We start from the raw sequence: 23372 nt of genomic DNA on the forward strand, positions 1-23372 counted from the left end.
CTGCAGCTTCAACTTTTTGGTTAGAAGCTTTAGCGCAACAAGTAACAGATCATAATTTTATAGCATTATTATTATTCTATAACATGCTAATAATTTTATTTGTGATACCATCTTTTGATATCATTAGAGTTGATGTCAGGTATATGTCTCTAGCTATTTTAGCTAGAAAAGCTTTATGGCTTAAAACTTGGAATGCTGATATGTCTTCTAAGTCAACTTTGCTTTCCCTTTCTTTCCAGGGTAATAAATTATTATCTCAACTGTTACTGGAGGGAAGGGAACTTTTTTTACCAAAGGATAAAAAATCTAAGGTAAATGAAGGTCTAATAATCGTTTTCGTTCCTTTCCTCACAACAAGGAACAAAAGCCTGATCCTTCATCCTCAGGAGCGGTATCAGTTTGGAAACCATTTCCAGTTTGGAATATATCCAAGCCTTATAGAAACCTAAAGCCAGCTCCTAAGTACCCATGAAGGTGCGGCCCTCATTGCAGATTACGTTTTCTTCAAAGAAATTTGGATCAATTCCATTCACAATCTCTGGTTTCAGAACATTGTTTCAGAAAGGTACAGAATTGGCTTCAAGTTAAGGCCTCCTGCAAAGAGATTTTTTTCTTTCCCGTGTCCCAGTAAACACAGCAAAGGCTCAGCATTTCTGAAATGTGTTTCAGATCTAGAGTTGGCTGGAGTAATTATGCCAGTTCCAGTTCTGGAACAGGGGCTGGGGTTTTATTCTATCTCTTCATTGTACCAAAGAAGGTCAATTCCTTCAGACCAGTTCCGGATCTATCAATATTGAATCGTTATGTAAGGATACCAACATTCAAGATGGTAACTGTAGGACTATCCTGCCTTTTGTTTAGCAAGGGCATTATGTGTCTACAATAGATTTACAGGATGCATATCTGCATATTCCGATTCATCCAGATCACTTTTAGTTTCTGAGATTCTCTTTTTAGACAAGCATTACCAGTTTTGTGGCTCTACCGTTTGGCCTAGCATCAGCTCCAAGAATTTTTTCAAAGGTTCTCAGTGCCCTTCTGTCTGTAATCAGAAAACAGGGTTTTGGTATTTCCTTATTTGGACGATATCTTGGTACTTGCTCAGTCTTCACATTTTCGCAGAATCTCATACGAATCGACTTGTGTTGTTTCTTCAAGATCATGGTTGGAGGATCAATTTACCAAAAAGTTCATTGATTCCTCAGACAAGGGTAACCTTTTTAGGTTTCCAGATAGATTCAGTGTCTATGACTCTGTCCTTGTCAGACAAGAGAAGTTTAACATTGATATCAGCTTGTCAAAACCTTCAGTCACAATCATTCCCTTTGGTAGCCTTATGCATGGAAATTTTAGGTCTTAGGACTGCTGCATCGGATGCGATCTCCTTTGCTCGTTTTCACATGCGACCTCTTCAGCTCTGTATGCTGAACCAATGGTGCAGGGATTACACAAAGATATCTCAATTAATATCTTTAAACCGATTATACGACACTCTCTGACGTGGTGGACAGATCACCATCGTTTAGTTCAGGGGGCTTCTTTGTTCTTCCGACCTGGACTATAATCTCAACAGATGCAAGTCTTACAGGTTGGGGAGCTGTGTGGGGGTCTCTGACGGCACAAGGGGTTTGGGAATCTCAGGAGGTGAGATTACCGATCAATATTTGGAACTCCGTGCAATTTTCAGAGCTCTTCAGTCTTGGCCTCTTCTGAAGAGAGAGTTGTTCATTTGTTTTCAGATAGACAATGTCACAACTGTGGCATACATCAATCATCAAGGAGGGACTCACAGTCCTCTGGCTATGAAAGAAGTATCTCGAATTTTGGTTTGGGGCGGAATCCAGCTCCTGTCTAATCTCTGCGGTTCATATCCCAGGCATAGACAATTGGGAAGCGGATTATCTCAGTCGCCAAACGTTGCATCCGGGCGAATGGTCTCTTCACCCAGAGGTATTTCTTCAGATTGTTCAAATGTGGGAACTCCCAGAAATAGATCTGATGGCTTCTCATCTAAACAAGAAACTTCCCTGGTATCTGTCCAGATCCCGGGATCCTCGGGCGGAGGCAGTGGATGCATTATCACTTCCTTGGAAGTATCATCCTGCCTATATCTTTCCGCCTCTAGTTCTTCTTCCAAAAGTATTCTCCAAGATTCTACAGGAATGCTCGTTTGTCCTGCTGGTAGCTCCAGCATGGCCTCACAGGTTTTGGTATGCGGATCTTGTCCGGATGGCCTCTTGCCAGCTGTGGACTCTTCCGTTAAGACCAGACTTTCTGTCGCAAGGTCCTTTCTTCCATCAGGATCTCAAATCCTTAAATTTTAAGGTATGGAGTTTGAACGCTTGATTCTTGGTCAAAGAGGTTTCTCTGACTCTGTGATTAATACTATGTGACAGGCTCGTAAATCTGTATCTAGAGAGATATATTATAGAGTCTGGAAGACTTATATTTCTTAGTGTCTTTCTCATCATTTTTCTTGGCATTCTTTTTGAATACCGAGAATTTTACAGTTTCTTCAGGATGGTTTAGATAACGGTTTGTCCGCAAGTTCCTTGAATGGACAAATCTCTGCTCTTTCTGTTCTTTTTCACAGAAAGTTTGCTAATCTTCCTGATATTCATTGTTTTGTACAAGCTTTGGTTCGTATAAAACCTGTTATTAAGTCAATTTCTCCTCCTTGGAGTTTGAATTTGGTTCTGGGGGCTCTTCAAGCTCCTCCTTTTGAACCCATGTATTCTTTGGTCATTAAATTACTTTCTTGGAAAGTTTTGTTTCTTTTGGCCATCTCTTCTACCAGAAGAGTCTCTGAATTATCTGCTCTTTCTTGTGAGTCTCCTTTTCTGATTTTTCATCAGGATAAGGCGGTGCTGCAAACTTCTTTTGAATTTTTTACCTAAGGTTGTGAATTCTAACAACATTAGTAGATAAATTGTGGTTCCTTCATTGTGTCCTAATCCTATGAATTCTAAGGAGAAATCATTGCATTCTTGGATGCTGTTAGAGTTTTGTATTATTATGTTGAAGCTACTAAGTCTTTCCGAAAGGCTTCTAGTCTATTTGTCATCTTTTCCGGTTCTAGAAAAGGCCAGAAAGCTTCTGCCATTTCTTTGGCATCTTGGTTGAAATCTTTATTTCATCATGCCTATGTCGAGTCGGGTAAAATTCCGCCTCGAAGGATTACAGCTCATTCTACTAGGTCAGTTTCTACTTCCTGGGCGTTTAGGAATGAAGCTTCGGTTGATCAGATTTGCAAAGCAGCAACTTGGTCCTCTTTGCATACTTTTACTAAATTCTACCATTTTGATGTGTTTTCTTCTTCTGAAGCAGTTTTTGGTAGAAAAGTACTTCAGGCAGTGGTTTCAGTTTGAATCTTCTGTTTATGTTTTTCATTAAACTTTATTTTGGGTGTGGATTATTTTCAGCAGGAATTGGCTGTCTTTATTTTATCCCTCCCTCTCTAGTGACTCTTGCGTGGAAAGATCCACATCTTGGGTAGTCATTATCCCATACGTCACTAGCTCATGGACTCTTGCTAATTACATGAAAGAAAACATAATTTATGTAAGAACTTACCTGATAAATTCATTTCTTTCATATTAGCAAGAGTCTATGAGGCCCGCCCTTTTTTGTGGTGGTTATGATTTTTTTGTATAAAGCACAATTATTCCAATTCCTTATTTTATATGCTTTCGCACTTTTTTCTTATCACCCCACTTCTTGGCTATTCGTTAAACTGAATTGTGGGTGTGGTGAGGGGTGTATTTATAGGCATTTTAAGGTTTGGGAAACTTTGCCCCTCCTAGTAGGAATGTATATCCCATACGTCACTAGCTCATGGACTCTTGCTAATATGAAAGAAATGAATTTATCAGGTAAGTTCTTACATAAATTATGTTTTTCGCCAGTCTTCTGCCCTGTTGGTTTGTTTCTCTGGAAAGCGTAAGGGTCAGAAGGCTACTTCTACTTCTCTTTCCCTCAGGTTGAGAAGTATGGTTCGTTTTGCTTATGAGACTGCTGGACAGCAGCCTCCTGAGATAATTACAGCTCATTCCACTAGGGCTGTCTCTTCTTGGGCTTTCAAAAATTAAAGGGACATAATACTCATATGCTAAATCACTTGAAACTGATGCAGTATAACTGTAAAAAGCTGACAGGAAAATATCACCTGAGCATCTCTATGTAAAAAAGGAAGATATTTTACCTCACAATCTCCTATGCTCAGCAGAGTAAGTTCTGTGTAAAAAGTTATACTCAGCTGCTCCCAGCTGCAGGGAAAAAAAAGAAGAAATGAACAGCAGCCAATCAGCATCAGCAGTGCTGAGGTCATGAACTCTTTTACTGTGATCTCATGAGATTTGACTTAACTCTCATGAGAATTCATAGTAAACTTCCTTTACCTGATTGGTGAAATAAGATGAGTGCATGAGGCTCATCCTTTCGGCTGTCCCAGGACAGACATACTAATATGCTGCTTAGAAGTCCTTTACAATGGGATGTGGCTACTGAGAAACTTTTGAGGTAAAATATCTTTCTTTTTTACATATAGATGTTCAGGTGATATTTTCTAGTCAGCTTTTTACAGCTATACTGCATCACTTTCAAGTGAGAGTAAACATTTGTGTATTATGGCCCTTTAAGCTTCTGTGGAACAGATTTGCAAGGCTGCAACATGGTCCTCTCTGCATACTATTTCCAAATTTGATACTTTTGCCTCGCCTGAGGCCTCTTTTGGGAGCGGTGGTGCCTTCTGTTTAGGTATACCTGTCTTGATCTCCCTCCCTGTTCATTCCGTGTCCACTAGCTTGGGTATTTGTTCCCACTAGTAATTGGAATGACGTTGTGGACTCTCCATGTCTTAGGAAATAAAATAAAATTTATGCTTACCTGACCCCACCCTTTAGATTAGACAGTAATTTTTTACTAAACCTCAGGCACCTCTACACCTTTGTGTTATCTTCTTTTCCATTTCCCTTCAGCTGAATGACTGGGGGTTATGGGTAAGGGAAGTGACACTTAACAGCTTTGCTGGGGTGCTCTTTGCCTCCTCCTGCTGGCCAGGAGTGAATATCCCACTAGTAATTGGAATGATGTTGTGGACTCTCCATGTCCGGAAAGAAAGAAATTTATTAGGTAAGCATAATTTTATTTATATATATATATATATATATATATATATATATATATATATATATATATATATATATATATATATATATATATATATATAGTTGTGCTCATAAGTTTACATACCTTGACAGAATTTTTGATTTCTTAGCCATTTTTCAGAGAATATGAATGATAAAACAAAAACTTTTCTTTCACTCATGGTTAGTGTTTGGCTAAAGCCATTTATTATCAGTAAAATGTGTTTACTCTTTTTAAATCATAATGACAACAGAAACTACCCAAATGACCCTGATAAAACGTTTACATACCCTGGTGATTTTGGCCTGATAACATGCACACAAGTTGACACAAAGGGGTTTGAATGGCTATTAAAGGTAACCATCCTTACCTGTGATCTGTTTTCTTGTAATTAGTGTGTGTGTATAAAAGGTCAATGAGTTTCTGGACTCCTGACAGACCCTTGCATCTTTCATCCAGTGCTGCACTGACGATTCTGGATTCATGGGGAAAGCAAAAGAATTGTCAAAGGATCTGCAGGAAAAGGTAGTTGAACTGTATAAAACAGGAAAGGGATATAAAAAGATATCCAAGGAATTGAGAATGCAAATCAGCAGTGTTCAAACTCTAATAAAGAAGTGAAAAACGAGGGGTTCTGTTGAAACCAAACAGTCAGGTAGACCAACTAAAATTTCAGCCACAACTGCCAGGAAAATTGGTCGGGATGCAAAGACAAACCCACAAATAACTTCAGGTGAAATACAGGGAATGTGGTGTGGCTGTTTCAAGATGCACAATAAGGAGGCACTTGAAGAAAGATGGGCTGCATGGTTGAGTCGCCAGAAGAAAGCCATTACTATGGAAATTCCACAAAGTATCCCGCTTACAATACACCAAACAGCACAGAAACAAGCCTCAAACCTTCTGGCACAAAGTCATTTGGAGTGATGAGACCAGAATTGAACTTTTTGGCCACAACCATAAACGCTACATTTGGAGAGGATTCAACAAGGCCTATGATGAAAGGTACACCATTCCTACTGTGAAACACGGAGGTGGATCGCTGATGTTTTGGGGATGTGTGAGCTACAAAGGCAAAGGAAAATTTGGTCAGAATTGATGGCAAAATTATCAAACAGAACTCCTCCTCCACTTCTTGATTAGAGTTTGAACACTGCTGATTTGCATTCTCAATTCCTTGGATATCTTTTTATATCCCTTTCCTGTTTTATACAGTTCAACTACCTTTTTCCCACAGATCCTTTTACAATTCTTTTTTCTTTCCCCATGACTCAGAATCCAGAAACGTCAGTGTAGCACTGGATGAAAGATGCAAGGGTCTGTCAGGAGTCCAGAAACTCATTGACCTTTTATACACACACACACACACACTAATTACAAGCAAACAGATCACAGGTGAGGATGGTTACCTTTAATAGCCATTCAAACCCCTTTGTGTCAACTTATTTGCATGTTATCAGGCCAAAATCACCAGGGTATGTAAACTTCTTATCAGGGTCAGTTGGGTAGTTTCTGTTGTCATTATGAAGCCAATTTATTATATGTCTTGCGGACCTGATCCGACAGTGCGGATCAGGTCCGCAAGACCTCGCTGAATGCGGAGAGCAATACGCTTTCAGTATTCAGCATTGCACCAGCAGCTCACCAGCAGGGAGGTGTCAATCAACCCGATCGTACTCGATCAGGTTGAATTCCGGCGATTCCTGTCCGCCTCATCAGAGCAGGCGGACAGGGTTATGGAGCAGCGGTCTTTAGCCCGCTGCTTCATAACTGGAGCTTGGTAGATAGGCCCTATGATTTAAAAAGAGTAAACACAGTTGATTGATAATAAATGGATTCAGCCAAACACTAACCATAAGTGAAAGAAAAGTTTTTGTGTTATCATTCATTATTCTCTGAAAAATGGCCAAGAAATCATAAATTCTGCCAAGGTATGTAAACTTATGAGCACAACTGTATATCTAGAAAAAGCAACCTACATTGCCATAATCTACCAGGATTGCTGCATGTTTTAAAGGTTAATTTCTGCATCTTACACCTAACTCTAATAATAATTTTTTTAGGAGCCAAAAGCCCAAAATAGACATTAACCCTGTTAAGAATGTGGCCCAAGAAGAACCAGTGGAGTCTAAACTTCCTACAGGGTAGGTATCTGAGAAAAGCTTTCAATTCTTTATAGGACTTGTCTTAGTTATCATTTAACAACAATGGATGTCCTACTGTTTTGTATAGCATTGTTAAATATTTATTTACCAGCTTGTGGCATTATTATGTTAAAGGGACACATTCTCATTTAAGAATTACATGTCCGTATTTATTAGTGCATGTAGTTTTTTCTTTCCATAAGGCCGGGAGAGTCCACAACTTCATTCCTTACTGATGGGAAATACAACACCTGGCCACCAGAAGGAGGCAAAGACACCCCAGCCAAAGGCTTAAATATCCCTCCCACTTCCCCTATCCTCCCAGTCATTCTTTGCTTTTCATCACTATAGGAGGATGGCAGAGAAGTGTCATAAGATTTTGGATAGTCCTGTAATTGGTATGTTCCCTTCTAGATTGTAAGTTCCCACGGCAATAGGGCCCTCAATCCCTCCTGTATGTGTTTGTAAATTTTGTCCTGTATCTTACAAGTCTTGTATTGTTTTATTTAAATGAATTGTATCCATGGACAGCGCTGCGGAATATGTTGGCGCTTAATAAATAAAGTATAATAATAATAAGAGAGGACTGGAGTTTTAAGTAATCATGCCAACCTTTCAATGAGAGTATTGATGAAAGTTAGATTCTGGAGATTCAGTTTTTCTGAGAACCCATCCAGACTGTCGACTAACATCTCCTGAGCAATCAGTGTTGACGAGGTTCACTGCTTGCTGTTACACACTCAAGTCCCTATTAGAGCGTCGCTGCAAGACTGTCACACTTGAGAGGCTGTATCTGTTCCACAGCGTAGATCCTGGAGGGTAAGACCGCTTTATTATATATAGCAGGAATTCTAATATAGGGTCACAGTTTGGCTCCTTTATACCTCAATAGGATCAAGGGTTAATATTTCCTTCAGGGAGATTATTTTTATTATTAGTAATATTATTACTATTATTATTATTTGGAACAGTTTTGGGGATTTTATGTACTGTTTTCACTTTGTGAAGGTTTGGGCTCATAAGACTGTGTGCTTTTGTTTTGGAACAAATAGGTTTCACTTTCGTTTTTGAACAAATATCCTGAATCGTGATTTCCAGGCTACCAAATTTTAAAGGAGTTGCGCAGCTTCTATTAGCTTAGCACCCTTTTTCATAGCAGGGGAAGTCCTGTCTTGCGCACCACGTGACCGGGTGCAGTCTCTTTCACTTCCTTATGATCCTGCTGCAGACATCACTCCATGAGGAGAGCGTTTTCACTGATAGCCTGTCTGGGTCTAGGAGGTGGTGAATGCCCCAGCCATTGGGAATATAAAGGTGCCGTTTTATATATAAAGTGCTTTATTTTGTTCAGTTTTTTATTCCATCTGTGAGAGTACATACCAAAGCTATGGAGGACTCTGATACTACATTAGAAGACTCCGCTTCTTCTGTTGTGAAAAATAATAATACCTGTTTATACTGTGAGGAGGCTATAGTTTTCCCACCTGCTCAATTTTGTTCCATTTGCCTAGGCACTGTTTTAAAGTCTAAAAAGGGAGCTAAGTCTGCTAATACACATAGCACAATTAGTCCCCCGAGCCATCAACCCCTCAGGATACTATTTCCCTAGAGACTACTACCCTTTCACATGAAGTTTCCCGTGGCACAACTAATTCTCCATCTGGAGGGGGCCTTTTTCCTGCAGACTTTACCGTGCAGCCACAATCAGTGGTGTCTGCGGCCCTGAGTGCCCTACCTATCTCTGGGAAACGCAAGAGAAAGGTCAAACATAGTTCTCCTGACTTCATCTAAATTTCTGTCAGATCTAGCTTGTATGTCCCAGCTATTTGAGGATGAGTTAACCTCTGTAGCTTCAGAGGGTGAACTTTCTGAGTCAGAGACTTCGGTTACTAAATCTCCTCCAGCAAAGGAACCCTCCTTTAGATTTAAAATTGAACATTTGCATTGTTTGCTAGAGGAGGTCCGGTCCATGTTAGAGGTTCCAGAGGCTAAGCTACCTTAGGAACCTAAGATCCCTAAGTTAGCCAGGGTTTATAAAGACAGAAAGGTCCCACAGGCTTTTTCTGTACCAGTTCGTATGGCGAACATTATTATTAACAAATGGGAAAGAATCAGAACTTCATTTTCCCCCTCGTCAACCTTTAAGAAATTGTTTCCAGTGCTGACTCTCAATTGGAACTGTGGGGTTCTATCCCTAAGGTGGATGGCGCCATTTCGATGCTCGCTTAGCGTACTACTATCCCTCTTGAGGATAGTTTTTCTTTTAGAGAGCCTATGGACAAAAAGTTGGAAACTTTTCTGAGGACAATGTTCCAACACAGGATTTTTATTCCAAGCGGCGGCAGCTCTACCTGCTGTTGCTGGAGCAGCTACCTACTGGGGCGACTCTCTGTCTGAACTTATTGAGGTGGAATCTCCCCTTGAGGATATTCAGGAGAGAATTAAGGCTCTGAGAATTGCTAACTCAACTGGTTGAAGTCTTGGTCTGCGGATATGACTTCTAAATCCAGACTCCTTTCTCTTCCCTTCAAGGGGAAGAATATTATTATTAGGTCCAGGGCTGGACTCCATTACTTCTGTGGTTACTGGAGTGAAGGGAGACTTCCTACTACAGGATAAGAAGAACAGACCTAAGGGATGACAATTATCTAATTTTCATTCGGACAAGTCCCAAAGATCTCAACCTTCTTCCAAGCCCGAGCAACCCAAGAGTACTTGGAAGCCGTCTCAGTCCTGGAACAAGTCCAAACAGACAAAGAAGGCCGCCAAGAACAAATCGTTATGAAGGGGCGGCTCCCCTGATCCGGGATAAGATCAAGTAGGAAGCAGATTGTTGCTTTTCTCAGACGCATGGTTTCAGGATGTTCAGGATCTTTGGGTTCTGGAGGTCGTATCTCAGGGATACCGGATAGAATTCAAATCTCATCCACCCAGGGGCAGATTCCTACTCTCCAGCCTGTCTACAAGGGAGAGTCCACGACCCCGTCTGTATGATATTTTGATTTGGGCGGCTCCCCGTTTATTTTTTCTTCTGACATTTTTATACCCTGATGTTTTTCCTACTTTTCCTTGTTCCTTCGGCCAAATGACTGGGAGGGTAGGGGAAGTGGGAGGGATATTTAAGCCTTTGGCTGGGGTATCTTTACCGCCTCCTGGTGGCCAGGTGTTGTATTTCCCAACAGTAAGGAATAAAGTCGTGGACTCTCCCTGCTAGGAAAGAAAGGAATTTATCTGGTAAGCATAAATTTTGTTTTTTATTACTGACTCTTACCTTAAGTATTTAAAGGGACATGAAACCCAAACATTTTCTTTCATGATTCAGCTATAGCATACAATTTTTAAACAACTTTTCAATTTACTTCTATTATCTAATTTGTTCTCTTGGTTTTCTTTGTTAAAACGGATACCTTGGTAGGCTTAGGAGTTGGGAGCAGCTGCTGATTGGTGGCTGCACATATATGCGTCTTGTCATTGGTTAAAGGGCCATGATACCCCTGAACATGTCTATGTAAAAAAGAAAGATGTTTAACCTCAAAATGTCCTAAGTATTCAAACCCCATTGCAAAGGACTTTAAGCAGCAAATCAATATGTCTGTCCCAGGACAGCCAATGGAGTGAGCTTCATGCACACTCATATTATTTCTTTATTCAGTTTAAAGGGATACTAACCCCACATTTTTTCTTTCATGATTCAGATGGAGCATGCAATTTTAAGCAACTTTCTAATTTACTCCTATTATCAATTTTTCTTTGTTCTCATGTTATCTTGATTTGAAAAAGCAGTAATAAAAGGTTAGGAGCTGGCCCATTTTTAGTTCAGCACCTTGGTAGAGCTTGCTGATTGGTTTGCTACATTTAGCCACAAATCAGCAAGTGCTACCCAGGTGCTGAACAAAAAATGGTCCGGCTCTAAAGCTTACAGAACTGCTTTTTCAAATCAAGATAGCATGAGAACAAAAAAAATTTGATAATAGGAGTAAATTAGAAAGGTGCTTAAAATCTCATGCTCTATCTGAATCATGAAAGAAAAAAAAATTGGGTTTAGTATCCCTTTAAGGAAGTTTACTATGAAATCTCATGAGAGTTAAAGGGGCAGTACACTATAAAATTGTTTTCCCTTAATGTGTTTCCAATTACTTTTTTTACCAGCTGCAGAATATAAAGGGGTCCATCCGATAAAAATCGTCGCCCGCAAAAGCCGGCGACGCCAATATTTGCGCGGATTTGGTATCACATATACGGCGTAACCTAGAAGTTACGCGCGTATATTTCTGCCGTCGCCCGTAGTTTTTTGGGCTATAGGCAGGTATACCAAACCCGCGCAGTTTGGTATCCAATATGCAGCGTAAGGACTTACGTGGCGAAAATGGAGAAAACTTACTCCATTTTCACCTCGCCACAAAAAGCAGCCGTAAGAAGCCTTACGCTGACTATTGGAGCCCCGTAACTCCCTAAACTGGCTGCTAAAATAAACCTAACACCTAACGCATGCGCAATGTCTATCTCCCTGTCAACCGCGATCTTCTAAAATAAACCTAACGCATGCGCAATGTCTATCTCCCTGTCAACCGCAATCTGCTAAAATAAACCTAACACCTAACGCATGCGCAATGTCTATCTACCTGTCAACCGCGATCCCCCCCCCCCGAAATCCCTAATAAAGTTATTAACCCCTAAACCGCCGCCATCTACATAAACTAACCCCCTACTGTGAGCCCCTAAAACCGCCGCCATCTACCTTATCTATCCCCTAATTAGAACCCCTTACACCGCTGTCATCTACCTTATCTATCCCCTAATCTGACCCCTTACACCGCCGCCACCTATATAAAAATTATTAACCCCTAATCTAATCCCCCTATACCGCCGCCAGCTATATTAATATTATTAACCCCTAATGTAAGCCCCTTACACCGCCGCCATCTCTATTAAAATGATTAACCCCTTATTTAATCTACCTACCCCGCCGCCAGCTATATTATCTATGTTAACCCTAAGTATATTATAGTTAATATAGGTATTACATTATATATATTAACTATATTAACCCTAATTATATTAGGGTTAATATAGTTACTATAGTATTTATATTAACTATATTAACTCTATCTAACCCTAACACCCCTAACTAAATTTATATTAAATTAATCTAATTCATTTATAAACTAAAATATTCCTATTTAAATCTAAATACTTACCTATAAAATAAACCCTAAGATAGCTACAATATAATTAATAATTACATTGTAGCTATGTTAGGGTTAATATTTATTTTACAGGTAAATTGTTAATTATTTTAACTAGGTATAATAGCTATTAAATAGTTATTAACTATTTAATATCTACCTAGTTAAAATAATTACCCAATTACCTGTAAAATAAATCCTAACCTAAGTTACAAATACACCTACACTATCAATAAATTAAATAAACTACAAACATCTACCTAAAAATACAATTAAATTAACTAAACTAAATTACAAAAAAAACAAACACTAAATTACAAAAAATAAAAAAAGATTACAAGATTTTTAAGCTAATTACACCTATTCTAAGCCCCCTAATAAAATAATAAACCCCCAAAATAAAAAAAATTCCCTGCCCTATTCTAAATTAAACAAATTTCAAAGCTCTTTACCTTACCAGCCCTTAAAAGGGCCTTTTGTCGGGCATGCCCCAAAGAATTCAGCTCTTTTGCATACAAATACAATACCCCCCCCCCATTACAACCCACCACCCACATACCCCTATTCTAAAACCACCCAAACCCCCCTTAAAAAAGCCTAACACTACCCCCCTGAAGATCTCCCTACCTTGTCTTCACCACACCGGGCCGAACTCCTGATCCGATCCGGGCGATGTCTTCCTCCAAGCGGCAAAGAAGAATTCTTCCTCCGGCGATGTCTTCCTCCAAGCGGCAAAGAAGAATTCTTCCTCCGGCGACGTCTTCCTCCAAGCGGCAGCAAAGTCTTCATTCTTCCGGCGGCATCTTCAATCTTCTTTCTTCGCTCCGCCGCTGCGGAGCATCCATCCCGGCCGACTACTGAACTTGGAATGAGGTACCTTTAAATGACGTCATCCAAGATGGCGTCCGCCGAATTCCGATTGGCTGATAGGATTCTATCAGCCAATCGGAATTAAGTTAAAAAAATCTGATTGGCTGATTGAATCAGCCAATCAGATTCAAGTTCAATCCGATTGGCTGATCCAATCAGCCAATCAGATTGAGCTTGCATTCTATTGGCTGTTCCGATCAGCCAATAGAATGCAAGCTCAATCTGATTGGCTGATTGGATCAGCCAATCCGATTGAACTTGAATCTGATTGGCTGATTCAATCAGCCAATCAGATTTTTTTAACTTAATTCCGATTGGCTGATAGAATCCTATCAGCCAATCGGAATTCGGCGGACGCCATCTTGGATGACGTAATTTAAAGGTACCTCATTCCAAGTTCAGTAGTCGGCCGGGATGGATGCTCCGCAGCGGCGGAGCGAAGAAAGAAGATTGAAGATGCCGCCGGAAGAATGAAGACTTTGCTGCCGCTTGGAGGAAGACGTCGCCGGAGGAAGAATTCTTCTTTGCCGCTTGGAGGAAGACTTCGCCCGGATCGGATCAGGAGTTCGGCCCGGTGTGGTGAAGACAAGGTAGGGAGATCTTCAGGGGGGTAGTGTTAGGCTTTTTTAAGGGGGGTTTGGGTGGTTTTAGAATAGGGGTATGTGGGTGGTGGGTTGTAATGGGGGGGGTATTGTATTTGTATGCAAAAGAGCTGAATTCTTTGGGGCATGCCCCACAAAAGGCCCTTTTAAGGGCTGGTAAGGTAAAGAGCTTTGAAATTTGTTTAATTTAGAATAGGGCAGGGAATTTTTTTTATTTTGGGGGTTTATTATTTTATTAGGGGGCTTAGAATAGGTGTAATTAGCTTAAAAATCTTGTAATCTTTTTTTATTTTTTGTAATTTAGTGTTTGTTTTTTTTTGTAATTTAGTTTAGTTAATTTAATTGTATTTTTAGATAGATGTTTGTAGTTTATTTAATTTATTGATAGTGTAGGTGTATTTGTAACTTAGGTTAGGATTTATTTTACAGGTAATTGGGTAATTATTTTAACTAGGTAGATATTAAATAGTTAATAACTATTTAATAGCTATTATACCTAGTTAAAATAATTAACAATTTACCTGTAAAATAAATATTAACCCTAACATAGCTACAATGTAATTATTAATTATATTGTAGCTATCTTAGGGTTTATTTTATAGGTAAGTATTTAGATTTAAATAGGAATATTTTAGTTTATAAATGAATTAGATTAATTTAATATAAATTTAGTTAGGGGTGTTAGGGTTAGATAGAGTTAATATAGTTAATATAAATACTATAGTAACTATATTAACTATATTAACCCTAATATAATTAGGGTTAATATAGTTAATATATATAATGTAATACCTATATTAACTATAATATACTTAGGGTTAACATAGATAATATAGCTGGCGGCGGGGTAGGTAGATTAAATTAGGGGTTAATCATTTTAATAGAGATGGCGGCGGTGTAAGGGGCTTACATTAGAGGTTAATAGTTTTAATATAGATGGCGGCGGTGTTAGGGGCTCACTTTAGGGGGTTATAGATATAATATAGCTGGCGGCGGGGTACGGGAGCGGCGGTTTAGGGGTTAATAGCTTTTTTATTGTTAGGATAGTGAGGGGGGATAGCGGATAGAGGGTTATACGTGTCGAGCTATGTTAGGGAGGCGTGTTAGACTTGTCGGGCTATGTTAGGGAGGCGTGTTAGACAGTGCGGGTGTTTTAGACTTTAGTCAGGTTTTATAGGCGCCAGCAGTTTCTAACGTGCCGCAAGTCACTGGCGACGCCAGAAATTTGTACTTGCGCAGATTTCTGGACATCGCTGGTTTGTCAGACTTACGGCACGTTAGCATCTGACGGCGACTTATATGGGATAGCTCGAGTTGCGAGCTGAAACTGCGGGCGACGCCGGTTCCCTCGCTTGCGCCGCAAACTGTGATCTATATCGGATCGCGCCCCAGATGTATAAGATTTGCTTTTTTAAGACTTATTTGTTTATATGAATTAGCTGGTTTTGTGTTTTGAAGCCACAACCTAATAAAATGGGTTGAGCTTGTAGGTACAATCAGATCTCATTACTTTATCACATTGTGTACATTTAACTGCTTCTTTACCTTATATCTGTTCATAAACCAATCACCAATACTTGGAGAGAACAATGGAAAATTAACATTTTATTACCTTATCTCTTCTATAACCCACTGGGAGTGTAATTTCTTCTACTGGCTGGGTTAACAAAGATTGGCCTCGTGGCCAAAAACTTTCAGGATGGGTGGGGATACCAAAGGCTAAATAAACTAATTAAAATGCCAATATAAGGTTAATGAAAATACTTGTAAACAATTTAATGCACTCCAGCAAGTAAAGTGGAGCATTGGGACCAAATTAAAGGGGAGAAAAGTTTTGAGTAAACTGTCCCTTTAAGTGAAATATCATGAGATAACAGTAGAAGAGTTCATTTCTTTATTTTTTTTTATTTTATTTTTTTTTACCTGCAGCGCAGCTGAAGTATAACTTTTTACACAGAACTTATTCTGCTGAGCTGATGAAATTGTGAGGTAAAATATCTTCCTTTTTACATAGAGATGCTGAGGTGATATTTTCCTGTCAGCTTTTTACAGTTTTACTGCATCAGTTTCAAGTGATTTAGCATATGAGTATTATGTCCCTTTAACCAATGTATTCAGCTACCTACCAGTAGTGCATTGCTGCACCATTAATAAAGGATACCGAGAGAATGAAGCAAAATTCGACGAAAAAATAGAAGTAAATTGAAAAGTTGTTACAAATGATATGCTTTATCTGAATCATTTTGGGTTTCATGTCGCTTTATTGCCTTTAAATGGGTTGAGTAGCTCCCAAGTAGAAAATAATCAGTGGTTGTCAGCTACATGTGACCCCTCTGATTGACTTGTCAGCTGTGTGTCTTGCTCTGGTGCTGCAGTTAGTGGAGAATAAGCCTATAACAAGTTAGATTAATTATGCAAAAATTATATGTTCTAATGCAAAAATGCTCTGATTTATTAAAACATAATTTTCTGTTTGTTATTTGCTGTCTACTTAGAATACAGGCTATTTCCTTCTTAATACAGGGAGAGTCCACAGCTGCATTCATTACTTGTGGCAAATACAGAACCTGGCCACCTGGAGGAGGCAAAGACACCCCAGCCAAAGGCTTAAATACCTCCCCCACTTCCCTCATCCCCCAGTCATTCTTTGCCTTTCGTCACAGGAGGTTGGCAAAGAAGTGTCAGAAGATTTCGGAGTAGTTCCTTAGGAAGGGTATCTGCCCTTTGAGATGGGACTGGAGTTTTAAACAATCTTGTCAGCCTCTCAGTGAGAGCATTCACGAAAGTCAGAGTCTAGAGATGCAGTGAGAGTCTTTCTGCAAAGCCATCCAGACTCATATTAACAGCTCCTTAAGCAATCAGTGTTGACAAGTTTTGCTGCCTGCTTTCTTCACTCAAGTCCATGTCAGAGGCGCTGCTACAATCTGTCAAACTTGAAGGACCGTGTCGCTGTTCCACGACATAGATTATGGTAAGATCGTTTCATTTTTACACACATGTTAACAATAGAAGACAGGGTCTCAGTGGGACTCTTTTATCTTTATGGAATCAAGGGTTAATATCTCCTGAGGGGGATTTTTGAACAGTTGGGATTTTTAATCATATTTGTTATGTGATTTCGACTGCTTATGTGTAAGAACACACAAGAATGGGCTCATAGGCTGATACGGAACATAAGGTTATTTTTCATTATGTGAACTGCGCTGTTTTTTACTAAGCTGGCGTGCCTTTTCTTTGCAGGGGCAGTCCTGCATAAGCACCATGTGACCAGGAGTGGTCACGTTTATTTCCCGCTTCCGATTCCTGACCATGTGTCTGCGGAGAGGAGCATCTTCTCTACCTGTCTGGGTCATAGCAGGTGGTGAGTGCCCCAGCCATTGGGGGTATACGGTGCCAGTTGTTTTTTTTTTGTTTTTTTGTTTTCTCTTTCAATAATTTAACTTAGACAAGTTATGGAGGTTTCTGCTATTTTAGAGGGGGATCCCTCCGAGACAGAATTTGATACCTGTGTATATTGTGAGGTGGCCCAGGTAACCCAGCCCTCTCAATTATATTCCGTATGCCGCAATAGGGTGTTCTCATCAACTAATGTTGGAATGTCAGAGACCACTGAGCCATCCGCCCAGGATTCTTCATCCAGTGAGGCGTGTTCCCTAGATTCTTCTGTTCCTACATATACAGTTTTCTCGAGTTCCACTCCCCCTTCGCCTGTTAGGGGTTTGTTTGCCATCTCTACGGCCTTAGCGAAGCTACCTCTTCCTGCTGCGTGCAAGCGAAGGGTTAATCCAGGTTCTCCTGACCAAGGACCGTCGTGTAAAATGACGATTGTGTCCGATCAGTCCTCTGGGGATGCGGTTCCTCTGAGGCTTCAGAGGTAGAACCTCCAGGGTCGGAGTCTACTGACTTGAATTCTCCGACTGCGGAGGGTTTAGCATTTAGATTTAGATTGGCACGCCTGCGTTTTCTTCTGAGAGAGGTTTTGGTGATGTTAGAGGTTCCCAGTACTGATCCGTCAGTTGAATCTTAGTCCTCTAAATCAGATAACAATCTTGACTAGACAAGTGGAGAGGGATGGTGTTCCTATTCCTTATCATCTTGATTTACATTTTGTTTTATTTTTATTAGAATCCCAGTTCCGAGCTCTATGGTGGGTTTGTGCCGTGTGACAGGCTGGACCTGTTTTTTGTTTGCACACTCCCTTTTCAGCTATCAGTTTTTAGAGCTCTGGGTTTTTATATAAACTCTTAGAAACACCTTTCGTCACATGGGATTTTTGATACTATCGAATTAGATGGTCGAGATTGTTGTAGACTTCCGGTGGAAGCATCCAGATCTCTGTTCGGGGTGATGGTACCCCGATAATTTTGAGACAAAATTCAAGCCCCGAAGCTTATATTCTTTAATTTGATTATTCTCAGTTTTTACAGCATTGCTGGAATTTAAGAATTTCTGTTTAGCCTTTGAGTGTTTTGGCAGATAAGTTGTATCCTAGATGACAGGCAGGACCTGTTTTGTGTCTTGGTTAAGTCTGCTCCTTCTTTTTACACAAGAAAGGGAGTTTTTTTCTAGCTTCTGGTCCAGGCACATCGGGTTCATCTATACTAGAGTACAGGCTAGACCTGTTTTAGGTATTATCTTGGATGGGCGCTTGATAATGGATCATATGGATCCGAGGGGTCCTAGAGGCCGGAGCTAGGCTTTGTTTTTTCGGGGCAGTTTTCTCTTCTCTTGATTTTGTCTTTGGCAGAGAGAGGGAAGTTTTTCTGGTGACTTTTGGAGTCATTGTTCCGGTATCTATTGCACTGTGGGAATATTTTCTTTCTACTGTTGGTGTATGGTCCAATAAGGGGAGGGGATTCCCATCCTAATTGGGTTCTATGTCTGTTAAGCAGAGCTTATTAGTTCTCCTTTTTGTCAGAGAATGTAAGGTTCTCTCTTCTTTTGTTCAGGAAGAAGGATGTCTTTCCTATTTATATACAAACGGTGTGACCTGGTCACACAAGGGGGCGCTACAATATACTATATGAAAGGTAAAATAGTGTCGGATTGGCACGTCTGTAATAAGCAGTATAGAACAAACAGAAAGAAATAAATCTTATATACAAATTGGAATGATTCTTAAAACACCATTGGAATATAAAACAAAGTATAATGTCCTTGGTAAGGTATAAGCTGCTTTTCAAGTGGTGGCTGCCTCCTCCTCACTGGCAAGTCCAGGTGATACTATACAAAAAGGAAAAGAACAGAGGGGCGCCTCATGTGATGTATCGTCAGATGTAAACACAATGAATTCAAAAGATAGCCAAATGGGTACTCACATACTCCAAGAACACACTGATGTGTTAGTAGGGACAGGCTGCAGATTATTACAGGTGTGACAGCTCACCCATTCAGTCACACTCTCAATGATGTGGTGCTGGAGAATTACAGGAAACACAGGAAAGGAGCACTACATGTGCAGACCATTAAGAGTATAAACAGCAAAATTATGCTGGATATAAAATGGGTACTCACATGCTCCAAAAGCACAGGCTGCAGATTTAGGCAGGTGTGGCAGCTCACATCAAGGCACAATCTCAAATGCTGTGAGGTAGTAGATCCAATTTTCCAAAGTAAACTTGCACCAAATGTTAGGGATATTTCTTGTAAAGGATGTCAGGCAGAAAGTAGGTAGAGTGATCCACTCACAGATGAATTAAAAAAGTTAATAATATTTAATTAATAATTTATTAAAAACACAAAAATAAAATACAACAACACATAGGTTTGTTGTGGCAAGTAGACCAAGGGGTTAACAGTGTAATTTTGCTGTTTATACTCTTAATGGTCTGCACATGTAGTGCTCCTTTCCTGTGTTTCCTGTAATTCTCCAGTACCACATCATTGAGAGCGTGACTGAATGGGTGAGCTGTCACACCTGTAATAATCTGCAGCCTGTCCCTACTAACACATCAGTGTGTTCTTGGAGTATGTGAGTACCCATTTGGCTATATTTTGAATTCATTGTTTTTACATCTGACGATACATCACATGAGGCGCCCCTCTGTTCTTTTCCTTTTTGTCTTTCCTATTTCATACTTTTGAGCAAATCCGGTTCTTAGGAACCGTATCTTCCAGCAAACCTCGCTCGGATCCTAGGTTTCCTTTTTGGGATCTGGGTTTAATGTGGCAGTATCCTGCTCCAGAGTTTACAGTATTTCCGGGTCATAGCATTCTGGTTTCTTACCATAGGCTAATAGACTTTTAGGGATTTTCTCTTGTCTTTATGTTCTTTGGAGTTTGATCTAGACTTGAGTTTCTGGTGTGGACACCAGGATGGATTCTTGGATGCTGTTTTGTCTTACGGACAGGAAGTTTTTTCCTGAGATCTTGCTATATGCCCTCCAGTCCCCCTTCTGGTCTTAGTTGGCACTGGGGTGGAGGGTGATATAGCCAGCTGTGACCAAGTCTTCGGCATGGCGTTATTTCTTTTTCTAAGTCTGTCTTAACATACATATAGGGAATTCTGGTTGGGGGAATCGATACCAGTGTTCCGTTCAGATCTCCCTGTCTTGAGTGAGTTTCTCTTAGCTCTTCCGGGACGGTTTGGACTTTGTGGCTTTCGCTGCCTGTGGGGAGTGAGTTTCCTATGGGTGTCCATGGATCAGGAGTTTCCTTCTGTTTTATTCCTATGGTTCTTCAGCCGAACATTCTTCTTTGAGGATTTGGTCTTCTGGGTTCTTACCAGTTGGGACCTTTCTCTGGGTAGATCTCGTTTTGGAAAGGGAGAGTTCCTCCTGCGTATACGGGAGGGCCTCGGGTTTGGGAGTGTGCTCTTCAGGAACGGATGTTACCTACTATCTTTCTTGCTTCGAGGGTCGGTATCTGATTGGGGAAGCCGATCTGGCGTCCCTACCTATCCCTGGTTTCCTCTTGAGTTCTCAGGGAGATGTGGCGTAGTGGTTAGCTCCATTGCTTTTGAAGCAGAAGGTTTTGGCTTTGAACCCAGTGTCTGCTCCTGTTTTTTTTCTGCCGGAATGTGTTTTTGGTGTCAGATAGCATCCCTAAGAAGATTTTAAATCAGGGATCTTCAGACAGAGCTATTGGATTGTTCTTCTTTGTGACCATGTTACTCTTTGTTGGGGATGGTTTGATCCTAGCAAAAGCTAGCGTCAAGTGAGACTGATTGCTCCGTTTATGTCCGCGAGTTCGTATCGCGGTTTAGGGGCTTCGCCTCCATGGACCTTGTTGCAGGGATGTGCAGGGTCGGGGTCTTTTTGCGTCATGGAATCTTATTCCTCTGAGGCGGATTGCGAGAGGTCGCTTGGTCTTAGCCGAGAGAGGGGTTTCTAAAAGGCTACGTTCCTTTCCATTGACACGTAGTTGGTCCCTCGTCATCTATCTTAGGTGTGGAGGACCACCTTTGCACGGGGGAGCTAGATTGTTCTGGCTCTCTATCAGTTTTCAGGAGTCTTTCTTTATTTTCCTCCAGGATGAGCTGGTGAAGGGCCTTCCTAGCGAGTTCTGGCTCGTGCAGTCCTTTTTGGGACAGATAGCTGTCATAGCATGATGGGTAACTTAGCTGCCTAGCATGCGGTAGGTTGCGGGTTTAATCCAGTGGCAGTCCTTGCTACTTGATTGTGGGCTTGCAAGCAGTTTTTCGATTCCCTGATTGTTCTTCTGTTCCAGAGGTTCATTGAACTCTCAAGTGTTTCGTTTTGTTTGCTAGGGCACTGACTACGGTCAGGCCGGTATCTTCCTTTGCTCATTCTTGGAGCTTAGTCTTTATTTTTAGGGGGCTGCATCGGGTCACTTTTCTAGCCGTGCAGGAGGTGGTCTTTGAATTCCTTCTTCAATGATCTATTCCGTCCGTAGATTGTTTTTCTACATGCCATGGTCCCTATGTTGCAATCTTGCAATACGTACTCCTTAAAGGAGTTTCCTCTTTATTATGGCTGTTTACTAATTTTGTTAGGGTTTTCTCCCTAAGATCTTTTGTTTATATGTTATTTTCCTTTCTAAATGGAAAAGGGTTTTTTCCCCTCTCAGGGAATATTGCCTTTATGTTATTTTGGACTATGGAGGCTTAGTTACCTTCTTTAGTGTTAGTGGAGGAGTTTTTTTTTTTTGCTTGACCTGGGAGTCAGTGGGACACTAGCCTCCTCAGAGGTTATGGCTCAGTCCAAGAGCAGTGACGTCTTTGGGTCTCTGACATGAGATCTCTATGGTTCTGATTGTTGGCGGCTGTCTGGTCCTCCTAACATTCTTTTTCTTTTTTTACTTCTGTTGCAGCAGTTTTCGGGAGATTGGGTTTGTTGCACGCTGTGGTGCCCTCAGATTTTGGCCGCCTCTTCTTTTTCCCTCCCGTTTTCAGTGTCCTCTAAAACTTGGGTATAATTTCCCACAAGTAATGAATGCATAATTTCCCACAAGTAATGAATGCAGCTGTGGACTCTCCCTGTATTAAGAAGGAAAACATAAATTATGACTTACCAGATAATTTCCTTTCCTTCGATACAGGGAGAGTCCACAGCTCCCGCCCGTGTTCTCCGATGGGCGACCCTAAATTTATTTTGTTTTCTTCTGGCACCTTTTTCACCCTGATATTTCTCCTACTGTTCTTTGTTCCCTCAGCAGAATGACTGGGGGATGAGGGAAGTGGTGGTGGAGGTATGTAAGTCTTTGGCTGGGGTGTCTTTGCTCCTCCTGGTAGCCAGGTTCTGTATTTCCCACAAGTAATGAATGCAGCTGTGGACTCTCCCTGTATCGAATTAAAGGAAATTATCTGGTAAGTCATAATTTGCTATTATTGCAATCTTTTTAAGATTAAGTGTCTAGGAAGAGATGCATGCCTGTTCCTATTAAATGATTATTTGTTTCATGAAGGTGGCGAGAGTCGACAATCCATTACTTCTGGGAATTATACGCCTGACCACTGGGAGGAAGCAAAGATCCCTAAACTCCCAGCGCCCTTAAAACCCCTCCCACCTTACTGGAAGCTAGTTTTATCTTTGCAGAAGTGAGGTGAAGAAGGGATGTGCTCCAGGTGTTTGGGACCGATTTGCGGTCCAGTTTCACTTCAGAGAGCTACTGCTTGGACAGAGCAATGTCTTTGGAGTATGAGAACACCCTATGGTAGTCACAGGTTTCACAGGGACCAGCCCCTACCCTTCTCCTATTTTTTCAACGTTTAATTTATTAAACCTTCTGTAAAGTGCCCTGTAGTATTTCTAGTTCCTAATGTTATCTCTGACTTAATTTCTATGAATGTTCTAAATGTTTATATCCCTTTTCAATCCTGCTCAAAGATTTAAAAGGATGTTTCATTTGCCTGCTTCTAATTTAGGGCTTTGGGAAACTGTTTCTAAAGTGGAGAGGGCTATTTCTTTTTTGGTTTCCATACTTGAGGATTGTACCTCTTTTAGAGTATCTATTGGGAATTAGAG

At 40.6% G+C, this 23372-nt stretch overlaps 1 protein-coding gene across 2 annotated transcripts in view; it reads left to right on the forward strand.

Annotated features, from left to right (window-relative positions):
- LOC128639127 (histone-lysine N-methyltransferase 2A) overlaps positions 1-23372 on the forward strand; it is a 173706-nt gene that overhangs the window by 13600 nt on the left and 136734 nt on the right. The window contains exon 2 of one of the 2 annotated variants that reach the window (XM_053691295.1): positions 7209-7289. The exons of the other annotated variant lie outside the window; for it this stretch is intronic. Within the exon in view, the coding sequence (XP_053547270.1) occupies positions 7209-7289 (81 nt within the window). The remainder of the gene's footprint in view (positions 1-7208; positions 7290-23372) is intronic. 2 annotated transcript variants of the gene reach the window in all.

The sequence above is a fragment of the Bombina bombina genome, chromosome 8, assembly GCF_027579735.1.
Source record: "Bombina bombina isolate aBomBom1 chromosome 8, aBomBom1.pri, whole genome shotgun sequence".
NCBI classification, from domain to species: domain Eukaryota; kingdom Metazoa; phylum Chordata; class Amphibia; order Anura; family Bombinatoridae; genus Bombina; species Bombina bombina.